Source organism: Bufo bufo, chromosome 6 (genome assembly GCF_905171765.1).
Source record: "Bufo bufo chromosome 6, aBufBuf1.1, whole genome shotgun sequence".
NCBI classification, from domain to species: Eukaryota; Metazoa; Chordata; class Amphibia; order Anura; family Bufonidae; genus Bufo; species Bufo bufo.
In genome coordinates this window covers 313,608,136-313,623,465 of record NC_053394.1, presented here as the reverse complement: position 1 = coordinate 313,623,465, position 15,330 = coordinate 313,608,136, and the positions used below count along the sequence as shown (strand labels likewise).

At 41.6% G+C, this 15,330-nt stretch overlaps 1 protein-coding gene across 3 annotated transcripts in view; it reads left to right on the top strand.

Annotated features, from left to right (window-relative positions):
* STAT3 (signal transducer and activator of transcription 3) overlaps positions 1-15,330 on the top strand; it is a 111,183-nt gene that overhangs the window by 83,379 nt on the left and 12,474 nt on the right. For all 3 annotated transcript variants that reach the window (XM_040434719.1, XM_040434718.1, XM_040434716.1), the window contains exons 10-15: positions 3,193-3,285; positions 4,784-4,843; positions 5,738-5,767; positions 6,525-6,618; positions 10,191-10,238; positions 11,762-11,845. In XM_040434719.1, coding sequence (XP_040290653.1) covers positions 3,193-3,285; positions 4,784-4,843; positions 5,738-5,767; positions 6,525-6,618; positions 10,191-10,238; positions 11,762-11,845 — 409 coding nt within the window. The remainder of the gene's footprint in view (positions 1-3,192; positions 3,286-4,783; positions 4,844-5,737; positions 5,768-6,524; positions 6,619-10,190; positions 10,239-11,761; positions 11,846-15,330) is intronic.

Sequence of the window (15,330 nt, the reverse complement as noted above, 5' to 3'; positions counted from 1 at the left end):
TCTCTAGAAAAAATGAGCCATTATGAAAGATATTTGGGAATATATTTATAATAAGTAATATTTAAGTATTTTAATTCCTGGAGAACCCTTTTTAAGGTCATTTTACACTGTTAGATTTAGCAGACGATTGTTCATCAGGTAATCGGTGGCACCTTTACATCGGCACATAATCCTACGAACCCATGTTAGTGATTATTTGGTTGATGCTTGGGACCTTTAGTTAAAAAGCAAAGTGTAAATGAGGTTCTAAATACTAAATCACCATATACCTTAAAAGACTTACTTTTCATGTTTTGTTTTCTACTTTTATCATTTCTTCTATTTACTGTACATACAAAAAACACACACATCTTTCCCTATATACTGTAAGCATAGGTGCTGTAGCATACAGTCTATCAGGACATTTACACTAGCCTGCTGTGTACTATAGGAGGCAGTGGGAAGATGATAATTTCACACAATGCAAGCTGGATGCCTCCTCACCACATTACCCTGCAATGCCAAGTTGTACAGGCTTCCATAAGATCAATGAGGACATGTCTTTGGGACTACACATCACTAAAGGTTACTCATACTGCGGCAGACTATACGCTGTATTAGAACACACACCGTTCTTATACTAATTCTCGACCCTAATTCTTCTTTGTCCAGAATCATATTATTTCCATCATTGTATGCAGAAAGTGGAATGTATGAAGGCTGGAATAAACTGACCGGTGAAGCAATCCTAACTGTCATTACTGAGAACCACCATCAGTACTTCCCTTTTTTGTATCACATTACATTCTTTAGTATAGTGGGGATGGGTGTTGTTGTAATGCCATAGGCTGTTGACAGGGTTAATGTGCAAGAATTCATTGGATTGTTGCTCAGTAATACCAGCTAAATGGCTGCATTAATAACTGTTCCAATAATTAAACAGAAATAGCTGTAATAAGTAATGTTGGTTTACATAGAGCATTAAAGCCCAACTCCATCTATAATCCTAAGGCTCCATTCACATGTCTGTAATTTGGGTCCGCATTCGTTCCACAATTTGCGGACCCATTCACTTTCATTGGGGCTGGAACGGATCCGCATCCGCGGGATCCACATCCGTTTTTTTCGGGATCAGTTTTTTCGGGATCCGCAATTCCGTTCCTGAAAAAAAATAGTCATAATAGACATTTTCTATTATAGTGTCTGTGATGTGCGGTCCGCAAATTGCGGATCGCACATTGCAGGTGTCTGTGTTTTGCGTATCCGCAAAACACTTACGAACGTGTGAATGGACCCTTACTGTGGTTTAGCTGAGATACAGATTCTGTTGGCCAGTGTTCTCACACTGGATAGCTGCTGGTCACCATTTTTTTATTTTTTATTTTTCAAAAAATAAACAAAAACATTGTTGGCAAAAGAATAGTCAGTGAGTACCATACCATTGTCAGTCAAATCACCCTAATCCCATTAGGAAATAATTTTGGTCGAGGCTTGGGCCTCCCAGTCTGCTAAACTGTTCCCAATTAGATGCATACGCTGGAGAGTAAGAGTAGGTTCACATAACATTTTATGCCCCCGTTTGACATATACCTTAGAAAAAAAAAACAACAACATAGGAATGAATGGGAGCGGTGGCTGCGCAAGCGTGGGTCGCTAACTTTCACTTCTATAGGGAGAGAGCTTGGCGGTGGCCGGACTCGGGGTCCTCCAGCCACCACCTTCCCCACTCCGTTCTCGATTATAGGTGTGGGACCCATACCTACCTACCAGACAATAGGGACATATCCTAGTGATATGCCCCCATTGTCTCAGATAGGAATACCCCTTTAACACCATATAACCATTGATCAAATCTCAGGTGCCTAAACCCATGGGGGTATGGTATGAAATATTGGATTTTAAAATAAACCCTAAATACAATATCTAATTAGTACCTTTAGCCTAGACGATGTTAAAGGGTTTGTTTTTTTGTTTTTAAGTTTTTCTTTTTCAGCAGTACAATGCCATTGAAAATTGAATACAAAATGTTATCCTGTAGCAGTCAGCATCAGTGATAAGCCATATATATATATCCATTGTCAGTTTACTGCTGCTGTTGGGGTAAGGTATTATCTCAAGGGTAATCCTCGTGATAATAGTAGCCTTAGAATTGGGATAACAGTATGACGGCTTGATCAATCTCTTGGCAGGCCTAGAAAGAATGCTCGCAGAAAAGCATTGCATTGGTTAGTATAATTTTGTGATGCTGTAATTGGGTCACTACAGGGTCAGGACAGAAAGTAGCATACATGGAGTGACTACAAGAAATGATATCTAGAAAACCAGGTCTTATAGTAAAGAAGCTTTTATGTGATAAACATTTTAAACGGAAGTGTCCCTTTAAGGACATTGTGAATGCAAGGTGATGCAAGTGCTTTGCTTCAACTACAGGTACATGACAGCAGCAATTTATAATTGTATTGGATGAGTTATACCCTGTAAGGTGACTTCCTCTGTCCTTGCATCTCTTGAAAAATGTTGTAGCTATTAATGCTGAGCTCAAAGGGCAAAAGAAGAAGGGGGGAAAAAAAAAAAAAAAAAAAAAAAAAATGAGAGGTGAACATTCGAAGGAGTGAATTCATCTGGTCTCGTAAATCTCTTTGTCGTACACGGCACAGAATACAGTCTCTAAGAACAGCGAAGACATACTGGGGGAGATTTCTCAAAACTGGTATAGGGGAAACTGGCTTAGTTGTCCATAGCAACCAATCAGATTCCACTTTTTATTTCTCAGAGCTTTTTTCCACATTTTGCTATGGGCAACTACGCCAGTTTTCCTATACACCAGTATTGATAAATCTTCTCAACTGTGTGTTGAAAAAAATCTGTGTATTTTCACTTGTGCTCCTTACTGTCAAAGAATCTCATCTCCTCGACACAGTGAACTTAATCGTTGGTTCATAGACTTCGAACAGGTTATATCTGCCCATGAATCACAAGGTCCTGCCCTCTTGCTATAATAATAATAATTATTATTTATATAGCGCTACCGTATTCTGCATCGCTTTACAATTCAAATCTATCTTTACTTTTGTTCAATAGTCCATCTGGTCCCATAGATACGAGGAATTTTACTGTATTAAATTGTGTGTGTGTATGGCTGCTTTATTTAGGAAGTTTTTTGATTTATTAATTATTGGTTATAACATTGATTTTTATGTATTTTTTTCCCAGTGCTTTTGTAGTGGAAAGACAGCCTTGCATGCCAATGCACCCAGACCGGCCCTTGGTAATCAAAACGGGAGTACAGTTCACTACCAAAGTCAGGTAATGACCTCCAGTATATTGGCAAGCATGTACTGATGTAACAGAATGCATAGTCTGTTACTAGGGTTTTTTCTAGTGTTTTATACTGACGACCCTATCCATGAGATAGCTCATGAGTATTGGTTCGTGGCACCCCAGACGATAACATGTTTGAAGAAGCCTTTTCACTGGTGTATCACAGCCTCCTCAAACAGCTGATCGGTGGGAGTCCTAGATGTTGGACCCCCACTGGTCAGAGACTGATGACCTATCCTGAGGATAGGTTATCCGTGGAAAACAATCTAAAAACATATTTAAAGTAAGACTTATTCATATCTTCCCTATGGTCTCACATCTATTTGGGGATGGTAGTCATGTGAGTATGATGCTTCATATCTGGTGGCGGTGCTCCCCTCCCCAACACAACTTAGAAGATGGAATGAGATATTCCCATTAGGCAATACATTGTGCTGAACCAGTATTACCAGTAGTCCAGAACTGGTCTTGTTATCCATGATGATGCATATGCCCTTGTCTTTAAACAAGGGTCTTTTACACCATTTCATCATGGCCATGCACTTAGCCATACCACATTTGTAGAGATTGCAAGATCCTCCAACAAGAGCACTTTGGGTGTCATCACAACAAGACATTATACATATGGAGGATCTGAACGACTCTGAGCACAACACTGAGACATTTTACGCCTCTGAGACATTTTAAAGTGTCCTCTTCATGGACTCAGTTCAGGTAATCATCTGAATTTGTGTTATAGGTGGATACAGGTTCACTCTATTGACATAGTTCCAGTATACAAGTGGCATCTGTTTTTGTTTCCCAAGGAGAAAAATGGAGTACTGATTAGTTACTATGGCAGCCAGGGGCCTGCAATATTAAGATATTTTATTTGCCATGTATGATGAACCCAAAGGGGGGGGGGGGGGGGGCAATTAGTCACATGTACACAAAAATAGTATCAATAAAAACTAAAGCTCATTCCTCAAAAAACAAGCTGCCACACACCTCCATTGGTAGAAAAATTATTATGGGTGATAGAAAATGGTGAAATAAATTTAATTAAAAATGTTTTACTTTTTTCTAAATTAGTAAACAGCAAAAACTAGATTCACAGAAAAAAAGTTAACTTCATTTTTTATTTGTGTACACTGTTAAAATGGAACCCACATTTGGAATCATTTTCCACCACACAAATCTTTTTTTTCTTTTTTTTACAGTACATTATATAAACCTCAAATGGTTCCTTCAAAAAATACAACTTTTCTTGCAAAAAAAAAAAACCCTGAAAAATAAACAAGTTATGACTCTTTGAAGGCAACGAGGGAAAATCATTTCCCCCAAAATTAGCTTGTTCTTTAAAAGGTTAATAAATAAAATGTTATTTGACCATAAGAAATATACACATAAACTCCATTCTAGGCTTTGTCCTATGTTTTTTGGGTAATAGTCTGTGGATGTTGTCGTGTAGACAGGTTACATTGTGTCATGCCTCTGTTTGCAGGCTTCTTGTCAAGTTTCCTGAACTTAATTACCAGCTGAAAATCAAAGTCTGCATTGATAAGTAAGTAAATTTATGAAACTTATGTAGAAAAACTTCTGACACCACTAGGGGTTGGATTTTGAGACCTCCACTAATAGCAAGAAAGACCAGGGCTGTAGCACTCTGTTGAGCACCATGACCTGGCTGAGAGGTGAAAATATACCATAGACTTGCCTAAGATTCAGGTCTTTGTTCACCTATCCCAAGCAAAAACGAATGGAAAGGCGCTCTGCAGGCCCATCCTTCTAGCTATTGTGTGAGGTTCCAACACCCATACCCCCATTATTGACCATTTCTGATATGTTAGAAGCTTCTACAACTGAAATTACTTTTTACTAGCCACTATTTTACACAACTTTGTATAAATTAGTAATATATATGTGAATATAACAAACTTAGTAATGCGTCTTGTAAGAGAAAATGACTCTTTTAGTCTACCTCCTTTCATAACTAACATTCTCTCACTTCAGACAGACTGCCAACTAATTCCCCTTTCCCTGTCCATAGACTTCTGTGAGCGGTGGTAAGGGAAGAAGGGGCTAAAAAAGTTGATAACTGCAAATAGAGCTATTTTTTCTATGTTAAGATATATTATAAAGTTTCTTATAATCAGATGATTTATGCAAATTTATGTGAAAATTACTTAACATTTAAACATATGCCTTTAGTACTGTACATTGCATGTTTTGACTCTGCTTTCCTTCCCGACTTTGACGTAACAGTTGATTACCATCATAATCATTACTTGCTTTTTTTATATATATTTTTATAGTACTGCTATTGCTTTGACATGAGCATGTAAAAAGCACATTAACAGTATGATTACAGCCTTATGTATGAATTATTACTGTGAAATATACTTAGAATTGTGGTCTGTCCCTTCTAAACATGTCTAAATGTTTTTGTATTCTATAGGGATTCTGGGGATGTTGCTGCACTTAGAGGGTAAGAAGGATATTTGTGTTTGATATATACATATATATTGCGTGCTAAAAATATTATTTTGTTATGTATGTTGTCCCCACAGAGCAGTCATTCTATGCCCAGATGTCCTTCAGGCCTCACCCATACACATTAGGCTACTTTCACACTGGCGTTTTGGCTTTCCGTTTGTGAGATCCGTTCAGGGATCTCACAAGCGGTCCAAAGCGGATCAGTTTTGCCCTAATGCATTCTGAAAGGAAAAGGATCCGCTCAGTTTGCCTCCGTTCCGTCTCCATTCCGCTTTGGAGGCGGACACCAAAACGCTGCCAATGGGGATGGATCCGTTTTCTATGACACAATCTGGCACAATAGAAAACCGATCCGTCCTCCATTTGACCTTCAATGGTGTTCAAGACGCATCCGTCCTGTTTATGTTAAAGATAATAGAAACTGATCCGTTCTGAACGGATGCAGACGGTTGTATTATCTGAACGGATCCGTCTGTGCAGATCCATGACGGATCCGCACCAAACGCGAGTGTGAAAGTAGCCTTAGATTGTTGGCCAATCCAACTGTAACGTGTATGATGCATCCTGTCATATGTACTAACATCCATTCTTCCCTAGGAAATAAGCTTATTCCCCTCTCCTAATTAAAATGAACATGCAGAAATTCTTCATTACCTATTTGGAGGCGTTTTTGCAGTTGGTGTTTCAAGCTGTGCAGTTTAACATTTTCCTCTGCATGATTGTAAATGAGCCTTTTTGTTGTTTCTTAGTTCTCGCAAATTCAACATTCTTGGTACAAACACAAAGGTGATGAACATGGAGGAATCTAACAATGGCAGCCTATCTGCTGAATTCAAACATTTGGTGAGACCATGTATCAGTGTATAGTACATTTACAGGTCAGCATATATTTCTAGTAAAACCAAGCAGAATGTGCCTTCTGTAGAACACCGTAAGAACACTATTCACATATAGTCAAATAAAAAAAAGACAACATTGTATCTAATGGCAACACTATTGGATTATAATAATTGTAGTGAATTACAGGGGTTTTCTGAGCTTTCTAGGAAATCACACCACCGATGCTGCCATCTCTGCCGCATTTACACAGGCTGCAAGCTCTTCTGCTTGTGTCCCAGTCGGATGTGTGCCCTTCTCTTCTTTTTCAGCTGCTACTATTATGTAGCGGACCAGGAAGAGAAGGGCACGCATCCAACTTAGTTAAGACTTATCCATTCATCTCCACAGCACACAAACAGGCTGCAAGCACTTCCGCTTGGGTCCTAAGGCCCCTTTCACACAAGCGAGTATTCCGCGCGGGTGCAATGAGTGATGCGAACGCATTGCGCCTGCACGGAATCTGGACCCAATCATTTCAATGGGGCTGTGTACATGAGCGTTGGTTTTCACGCATCACTTGTGTGTTGCGTGAAAATCGCATCATGTTCTATATTCTGCGTTTTTCACGCGTGCACCCACGAGATAAAAACTGAACGCGATCGCATACTAAACTGAATGGACTTGTGAAATGGTGCGAGTTTTCCTGAATGCATCCGGACCTAATGCGCTCACGCTTGTCTGCAAGGGGCCTAAGTCTTAACTAAGGCTACTTTCACACTTGCGATCAGAGAGGATCCATCTGGTGTCTGCACAGATGGATCCTCTCCTATAATGCAGATGTTTGGATCCGTTCAGAACGGATCCGTCTGCATTATAGTTTAGAAAAAATTCTAAGTGTGAAAGTAGTTCAGACGGATCCGTCCAGACTTTACATTGAAAGTCAATGGGGACGGATCCGTTTGAAAATTGAGCCATATTGTGTCATCTTCAAACGGATCCGTCCCCATTGACTTACATTGTAAGTCTGGACGGATCCGTTTGCCTCCGTGCGGCCAGGCGGACACCCGAACGCTGCAAGCAGCGTTCGGGTGTCCGCCTGCTTAGCAGAGCGGAGGCTGAACGCTGCCAGACTGATGCATTCTGAGCGGATCCGCATCCACTCAGAATGCATTGGGGCAGTACGGATGCCTTCGGGGCCGCTTTTGAGAGCCTTCAAACGGAGCTCACGAGCGGACACCTGAACGCTAGTGTGAAAGTAGCCTAAGCCGTCGTTCTCTCACAGGACAGAATAAAAGACAGTTTCCCTAAGAAGTACAGGGAACCCCTTCAGGGAATTATTTTTCAAAATTTGCCAACTTTATTGATTGTATCACACCAAATACCACCACATGTTGTTTTTTTATTGCAATGTTTGCGTAAGAGAACGTACACACTAACAAAACAAACAGATCCCCACCCCCCTCCGGCCACTGCATCTTTTTAATAAGATATTTTTTGCTTGTGACTTTGGGGGACACAAGACTGTGGGTATAGCTGCTGCTACTAGTAGGCAACACAAAGTGAAAAGGTTTTAGCTCCTCCCACCATCTATACCCCTGGTATAGCTTAGTGTCTGTAAGAGGCAGACATACCTGCTTGGCAGGTCTGCGATAAATTATGATTTTTTTTTGGCCCCTGTTTTTCTTGGAGGTTACAGATGGTCGCAGTTAGCTTTTTGCTCATTCCCTACCTCTGGAAGGTATGGAAGGATAGTAGATCGAAAATCCGCCATCGCCCACCAGCATTTGGGTCACCTTTTCACCACTAAGTTTCTCCCTAATTTCCGTTGTAGCTTCTTTCCCCAATGAGCAGCACGCTTGCAAAGGTGACACTGCTTTGGGTGGGCAGAAGAGGTTGGACCGGTAAGTATAACAGGGCGCCCCCCTCTTCAACAACGTTGACAGTTCAGTGGAATCCCTGCCCACATCCTCCTTCCCTGTACTTCGCCCAGGGGCTCTGGTGAACTCCCTTTTCCCCCCTTTTGGGCTGCCTGTGTTTGCCTGGTGGTAAATCAACTGTCAGTCCTGATTTTACAGTATGACTCCCTTGACATCTGTAGATACTGTACATCCTGGTTGCTGAACCCCGTTCACAGATTTACCAGTTATGCTGTCATTTTCCCACTCTGGGACTGCTTTGGAATGTCTCCCCATGACACGAGCAAGAAAACAAGATCTTTGGTACTCACCTGTAAAATCTTTTATTGCTACGTTCATTGGGAGACACAGCTTCCACCCACTTGTTTCACTGTTTTGTTTGTTTTGTTTTTTTGGGATGAGTGCCATCTTTCATGGTTTGACCCACCTAGAGTTTTCTCTGGTTCAATGAGTTACCTTCAGTTGTTGTTTTTTTCTGGCTGCTTTTAATACTTGTGTACCAACTGATTAGCTCCGCGTCTGCAGGAGGAGTATAGCTGGTGGGAAGAGCTAACGCTTTATTTATTAATTTTTTCTTCACTTAGTGTCGCCTGCTAGTGGCAGCAGCTATACCCACAGCTTTCTGTATCCCCAACATAGCAAGAAGATAGTGCGTATAAATACAAAAATCTTGTTTTTAGTTAAGATTAACTATGGTTGTCCATTTATTTAAAAAAATCTTAGATGACCTGTCACCTCTCCAGACATTGCTGTTGTGGTAACTACGTGCATTACCCAATGTAATGACAATTCAGGAGCATCTATTCTGGCTCTGTTATGCCATTACTCATTTCTACTAGCAGTAAAGATACAGATGGGCGTTACCAGTTGGTGCTGTGACCCTGCTAAGGGCTCATGCACACGAACGTGTTTTCTTTCCGCGTCCGTTCCGGAGTTTTTTTGCGGACCGTATGCGAAACCATTCACTTCAGTGGGTCCACAAAAATAACGGCAGGTACTCAGTGTGCATTCCGTTTTCCGTTCTGAAAAAAAATAGAACATGTCCTATTGTCCGCATTACGGACAAGGATAGTACTGTTCTATGAAGGGCCAGCTGTTCCTTTCCGCAAAATACGGAATGCACACAGATGTCATCTGTATTTTTTGCAGATCCATTTTTTTGCAGACCGCAAAATACATTACGTTCGTGTGCATTAGCCCTAAGTCTGACACCAGCAGCGCTGAATAGACAGACACAACCGCTACTGGTAATACCCAGCAGTACCTTTACTGCAGACTGCTGGCAATTTATTTGTGAACTTCTAGTAGGAATAGTACAGGAATGGCACAACCTATAAAAATAGATGCTCCAGAATTGTTATTACAGGGGGGATATAAGTAGTTACTACACCAGACCTGTCAGGAGAGGTGACGGCTCCTCATTAAATATTTCTCTTTCCACACTGGTCACTAAAGGCACGTTCAATTATCTACTACTTGCATCACTGACATTAGCTGAAGAAAGGGGGTTTTGATGTCTTCCCACAGATGAAATTATTTTAGGCCTTTACACAATGTTATAACAACTCTCATACAGCATACACATGCTACCACACTGACCGTATAGATTGCAAGGATGTTTAAGTACACGTTCGTTTAAATTTTGTCATCTTTAGATCATTCTATGCTTGTTTCTTCCAGACTTTAAGAGAGCAGCGATGTGGCAATGGTGGACGAGCGAACTGTGATGTGAGTAGGGATATTTCTGTATGTGTTTAATTAAGTTAATAACTGAAAATTTGCTGTAAATCTGTAGAAGAGCATATAAAGTGTATAGACGTTAGCAAATTGTGTTCAGAGGTGAACATATAATAATAATAATCTTTATTTATATAGCGCCAACATATTCCGCAGCGCCTTACAATTCAGGGGTTCATGTACAAACAGTCATAAATAACCTAGCAACAGACAAGTTGATTACTACAACAAGAGAAATGAGGGCCCTGCTCGCAAGATCTTACAATCTATGACATTAAAGAGGACCTTTCACTAGTTTAAAAACGAACTATATCAGTGGGCAGAGCGGCGCCCAGGGGTCCCCCTGCACTTACTAGTATGTCTGGGCGCCGCTCCGTTCGCCCGGTATAGGCTCCGGTGTGTGCAGCTCCCTCTGTTGTACGGGGCGGAGTTTTTGTATTAGGGTTTTCCCTTGCTGCAGCGCTGGCCAATCGTAGCGCACAGCTCATAGCCTGGGAGTCCCAGGCTATGAGCTGTGCGCTACGATTGGCCAGCGCTGCAGCAAGGGACAACCCTAATACAAAAACTCCGCCCTGTACAACAGAGGGAGCTGCACACACCGGAGCCTATACCGGGCGAACGGAGCGGCGCCCAGACATACTAGTAAGTGCAGGGGGACCCCTGGGCGCCGCTCTGCCCACTGATATAGTTCGTTTTTAGTTTTTAAACTAGTGAAAGGTCCTCTTTAAAGGGCTTTTTCCCCATGAACAATACTTTTCCTCTATCCACGTGATAGGGGATGAGTGTCTGATCAGTGGGAGCACAACTGCTTAGACCGATCATGGGAGCAGAGGGGGTCATTTACTATCCAGTAATACGCCTATATTAGGCGTACTTCTGGTGCATATTGCGGCGCAAAGGTTATTTGCACTGTAATCTGCAGATTTTCTCCTCTCACGCCAGGTCTAGAAAAGTGGGAGTGGTGTGGGCAGGGAAGGTGACAGGCCTGCAGGCCCATCTCATTCAACATTTTCTACGCCTGTTTTAGGTGTATAAATTGGTCTAAATGTAAGGCAGTAAGAAAGCTGGCTTACATTTAGACTGACGCAGGATACGCCGAAGTTATGTAGAGGCCGGAGCCAGCTATATGGGTTATTAAGACCGGCATTTAAAACGAAATAATAAAATAATAAATAAATGTGCGCCAGAGTTTGTGTCCCCCCCCCATTTATATGGAGCAGCTGTTGTCCATGGTCACTGCTGTACCATTTAACTGCTTGGAACTGCCTGAGATACCAGAGTGCAGTTCTCTGCTATATCTGACAGTACCATAGATTTGAATAGAACAGCAGACATGCACCACCTCCTCCATTTCGTTCTCATGATCATTGGCGGTCCCAGTGGTTGAACCTCTGCCGATCAGACAGTTAGCCGCAATCCTGTGCATAGTGGATAGGTGTTGTACTTGGGGAGGGGTAGGTGTGCCTTTAATGTTAAGAGTGCAGACATTTGGTAATCAAATTATTTCATTATAGGCATCACTTATTGTCACTGAAGAACTTCACTTAATCACATTTGAAACTGAAGTTTATCACCAAGGATTAAAAATCGATCTTGAGGTAAGAAATTTTGCAGTGTTCATGGGAAGCTTGTCCGCATCAACCATAAAGGGGTTGTAAGGGTTCAGAGCTGAACCCGGACATACCCATAATTTCACCACAGCAGCCCCCTGACTCCGATGCTCTCCTTTGCGCTGCTCTAGATCGCACAAGGCAAAGGCTCTTTTGTTTACAATCACACACTGCCGGGCGGAACCTTCCGCCTGGCAGTGTGTTCGGTGACGTGATGGGCGTGCTTTAGCGCTGCCCTAGCCATTTTACTGGCTAGGGCAGCACTAAAGCCTTCCCATCAGTGCCAGTGACGTCACCGGGCTTCCTGGCAGCCCCATGGAGAGCCCCGGTACGTCACCAGATTTCCAAAAAATGCCTTTGCCCTGCTCGATTTAGCAAGTCAGGGGGGCTGCCGGGGTGAAAATGGAGGTTTGTCTGGGTTCAGCTCTGAACCCAGACAACCCCTTTAATCTGATGACACACTTGTAATTTCAGGAAGGACATACTTCCTCATTGTGTGCAGGTTGGTAACATGGTGAATATGTCAGCTGAATATTCTCCATATGTTAGAGAAAGTACAATGGATTTGACAGTACAAGAGAAACCTGTGCCAATGCCACCTAGTGAGTACTCACTTCAGTGTAGCACTGGTCTCAGATTCGAATTGGCCATAACTTATATCAGTTTACACCTCATTGAAAAATATGCAAAACTCAACCAGTGTTCAAGTAGAGACTGTGTGTATATCCTTTTGTAAACTGTATGTTTTTTGGGCATGTCCATGTTGTGTAACTGAAGAATTTGTTGCGTAAATTGAAATTATACAATCTTTTAATATCTTTGAGGGAACTTGTCAGCAGATATAGTCTGCACCATGTGTAGCACGAAATGCCAACAGGCGTCCTCATTGCAAAGAACTATATTTTAGTATGCATATTGTGGCATGTCAGGAAGACCTACTTTTAGAGTCCCCTATGGCTTCTCCCTGCCCAGCTTGATTGATAAGTTTCTCCTTATATATAAAGACTGTTTAGTTTTGGCCCCTCTCAATTTTCAAGATCTGTACTTGCTAGTAGTGAATGGAAGGACTCTTGCTGACATCCAGTCTGAAAATCCATCCCTGATGTATCCAGCTCACCTAGGTGTAGAGCTTGTTACGAGAGAGAACACACTCAGGATAGGTTTTTAGTCTCTCAATGTAAGGGTGCATTCACACAACTGTATGTATTTTGTGGTCTGTAAAATGCAGACTCACAAAAAATATAGATAACTGGTCTTAGTCATGAAAAAAGATTAAAATAATTGAATTTATTTAGTCTTGAGAAGAGACATCTAAGGGGGGACATGATTAACCTATACAAATATATAAATGGGCCATACAAAAAATATGGTGAAAAACTGTTTCATGTAAAATACCCTCAAAAGACAAGAGGGCACTGCCTCCGACTGGAGAAGAAAAAGTTCAGTCTCCAGAAGCGTCAAAGCTTCTTTACTGTAAGAACTGTGAATCTGTGGAATAGACTTCCTCAGGACGTGGTCACAGCAGGAACAGTGGACAGTTTTAAAAAGGGTTTAGATTAATTCTTAAAACTAAACAACATTAATGCTTATGAAAATGTGTAGAAATCTTAGTCTCATTTCCTTCTGGGATTCGCTTCCCCACCTATCTCTTGGTTGAACTTGAAGGACTTATGTCTCTTTTTCAACTGTATTAACTATGTAACGTCTGTGTTGCATCCGTTTTTTTTTGTTTTTTTGCAGACCTATTGTAACAATGCTTATTCTTGTCCAAGAAACTGACAAAAATAGGACATTTTCTATATTTTTTTGCGGGACTGCAGAATGGACGTATGGATGCGCACATCACACTGTGTCTATTCAATAAAGAACTGCCCTACACTTTGTGAATGGTACAGTGACAAGCCCATACTACTTGAATAACGTCATTAATCCAGTCATTGCACCCCTGCATAAACAACACAGGCCTAATTTCATCTTCATGGACGACAATGCGCCAGCTCATCGAGGTTGCATCATTAGGGAACAGCTGCTGGATACTGGGGTACCTCAAATGGAGTGGCCTGCACGTTTTTCAGACCTGAATCCCATTGAAAACCTATGGGATCAGCTGAGTCGCCGTGTAGAGGCTCGTAACTCTGTACCCCAGAACCTCAATGACCTGACAGCCGCCCTTCAATAAGAGTGGGATGCCATGCTTCAGCAGACAATAAGTCGACTTGTTAACAGCATGAGATGTGGTTGTCAAGCTGTAATTGATGCTCAAGGCCACATGACAAGTTATTGAGACATTGACATTTTTTGTGGGGGTATACCCACCACTGTTGGCTTTTGTTTCAATAAATTGTTTGGGATGAGGAAATCACCATTGCATACTTCTACTTAAATGCCCTACTTTCACGATATAATATCACTGTACCGTGAACTATTTACGTTTTCCATAAATTTCACCCGAAAGCCAAATATCTTTTTGTGAGTAGTGTATACTGTATGATGCTATGTTCCTTCCTGACCTCCAATCTACTGTACTCTCATAATACCATGACTACAATTCGGTAGACCCGAAATGAGACGGGAGTTCATTATAATGCTATGCGTTCACTTCAGAAATACAGTGTTCCATCCAGGAAATACTGCTCCCTCTTGGAGAGTTTTCAGGACTGACTATGCTCATGTGAAACTGTTCTAAGATTGTATACAGAGAGAGCTGTCCATCACTGATAAGACTACCCCTGTGTACAAATGAACTTAGAGAAGAGATTTCAATGTATAAGTTACAAGTGTTGCTGAATCTTTTCCCACAAAATTATATGAATCTGCTCCGCTCCTTCTGCTCTATAACCAGTTGCCTGCAGGCTATACTTTATTTTATGGTGACAGGTCCTTTTTAAAGCCTTTTATTAACCACCTAACTTTTTTGCCAGAGTCCAGCTCGGGCAGTGGGGAAAAGTAGCTAACTGGAGGGGGAGGGCTGCTTTAGATGCTGCTATCTCCTGAATGGTAGCAGCTAGAAACATGCAACTGGTCTTGTTTAAAAGCTGACATTCCAGCTGGCTTTCACACAAGACCAAAATGACAGCTAAAGTCCAAGCAACAGAGGAGAAATTGAGTTAGGAATAGAGTTGGGAATAATCGCCGGCAAAACCTGCATTCACAGCATCCCGATTTCGATCAGTGATATCTTCCCCTGTCCTGAACATATTGCTTCATTCTGGTATTGTCTGAACGCTTGGAATGTCCGCTTTCAAACAAGACAAGTTGCATGTTGCTACCATTCAGGAGATAGCAGCATCTAAGGCTACTTTCACACCTGCGTTAGGTGCGGATCCGTCTGGTATCTGCACAGACGGATCCGCACCTATAATGCAAACGCTTGTATCCGTTCAGAACGGATCCGTTTGCATTACCATTTTTTTTGTTCATGATAATGCAAACGGATCCGTTTTGACTTACATTGAAAGTCAATGGGAGGCGGA